At 45.5% G+C, this 1,731-nt stretch overlaps 1 protein-coding gene across 1 annotated transcript in view; it reads left to right on the top strand.

Annotated features, from left to right (window-relative positions):
- DNAH1 (dynein axonemal heavy chain 1) overlaps positions 1 to 1,731 on the top strand; it is a 176,203-nt gene that overhangs the window by 45,691 nt on the left and 128,781 nt on the right. Inside the window, exon 16 of the mRNA XM_006028963.3 lies at positions 1,222 to 1,304. Coding sequence (XP_006029025.1) covers positions 1,222 to 1,304 — 83 coding nt within the window. The remainder of the gene's footprint in view (positions 1 to 1,221; positions 1,305 to 1,731) is intronic.

Genomic DNA, 1,731 nt, shown 5'->3' with positions numbered 1-1,731 from the left:
GGGTGCGGCGCACCCCCATCCGTGGCATGCCTCTGGTAGGCTGGCTACGGCTGGGACTGTCTACCCTGGGGGGTGCATAGGCAGGGTCCTGGGACCTCCCGTGCGCCCTCCCGCGCGAACTTCGTGCTAACTCACGTGCCATCAGAGAAGTGCGCCTGTTTGTGCAGCCTGTTCACGTGGCTCCCTGGGGGGTTGGGCGAAGTAGGGGCCTGGGTGGGGCTTGATCTGGCCCGGCTCCACTCAGCCGCCTCCTCCCCCACACACACTAAGGGGTTAGCCCCCTCTCTCCACAGGCCCTGCTTACCTCCAGCTGTGCTGGGGGTCGGCAGGGGGCTCTGCGGCTGCTGTCTTTTGCCTCACTGCCAGATCTGCATGTTCAAACACACTTCCTGTGCATGCAGATGTCTGCGTGAGGGAAATTTACAGAAGTGGCTGGCAATGTTGCCCTGATATTGGATATTAACTTATTCTCTGTTCTAAATATTAATTACAGTTCTTTGAACAATAAAGATATATAGCCTCTGAATTCATATTGACATAGCTGCACTGTAGCTGGGGTCAACTGTTCAGTAGCTACTTCACTTAATCCTAAATTGCACTGGTACATTATATTAATAATTTTAGATGCAATTTTTTTTTGTGAGTGATATCTTTTATTGGACCAACCAATAAATGCATACATCACCCGTAAGAATCATTGCCTCTCCCATTTTTCCTGTACTGTGATGGTTATAACATCACCCCAACTCTACCACATTCATATTGTTGTTATTAATTTGGCCGCAAGACTACCATATATAAAGTTTTTCATCTGTAGATGGAGAAACTGGGGTACCAAGTAGTGAGCTGACCTGCTCAGGGTCAGTCATCATGAGACAGTAGCAAAATCCAAGAACAGAACCCAGGTACCATGGATCTCAATCCAGGGCTCTGGCCACTGAGTTATGCTCCTTTTGTCTAAGTAGTACAACAACCACTCACAGAGTAAGTGGCTGGAGAACTGGACCCACTGTTTAAACAGTACAGAGGGACTTGACGTAAGGGAGACAAGGTTGTGTGACTAACACCCTGACATAAAGTGTCTCATAAAAACAAGATATGTACCCTGCCAGACCATCCCAGTCAGTGACACTTCAAATATGAGTGATTGGCAGACACTTTAAATATGAGTGATTTGGAGGCATCTACTTTTTCTGTTTGTCTCTCTCTCTCCATGTGTAGGAACTGATTAGTAAGGTCGTAGAAGATTATGAGGTCATGGAGGAATTCCTTTACAATCTTACCCAAGATGATTTCAACGAAAAGTGAGCACAACTCCTACTGTCAAAGCAGGGCACTTTACAGCAATTATCATTCTCAGTGCCTCGGGGGTTGATTTGTATATCAAGGGTTGCAGCAGAACTTTTAATGTGGCAGTCAGGCTAGATGTGCATTGAACTCTGTAGGTTTGCTTCTCAGTAAGAGAGATGTGGCGTCATGCTGCCTCCTGGCCTGGGGGAGAGGCAAGTTTGTAATTATTGACCTCTTTAACAAATTGTGGATATCTGTTTTTTCTTGGTTCTTCTGAGGCATCTGTGAAGTCTGCAACTGCACAGTTATAGTTAAACTGGATGAACAAGTGCAGAAATATGATGGCTAATAGGATGGTTAGTTTAGGAGTAGTAAGTAATACCAGCTGTCTACTATTTATTATTTTATTGTATTTATTATTTATATTACAGTAGCACCTTG

Source organism: Alligator sinensis, unplaced genomic scaffold (assembly GCF_000455745.1).
Source record: "Alligator sinensis unplaced genomic scaffold, ASM45574v1 scaffold610_1, whole genome shotgun sequence".
Classification (NCBI taxonomy): domain Eukaryota; kingdom Metazoa; phylum Chordata; order Crocodylia; family Alligatoridae; genus Alligator; species Alligator sinensis.
The sequence above is the reverse complement of the archived record's forward strand: the minus strand, read 5'-3'. Positions and strand labels throughout refer to the sequence as shown.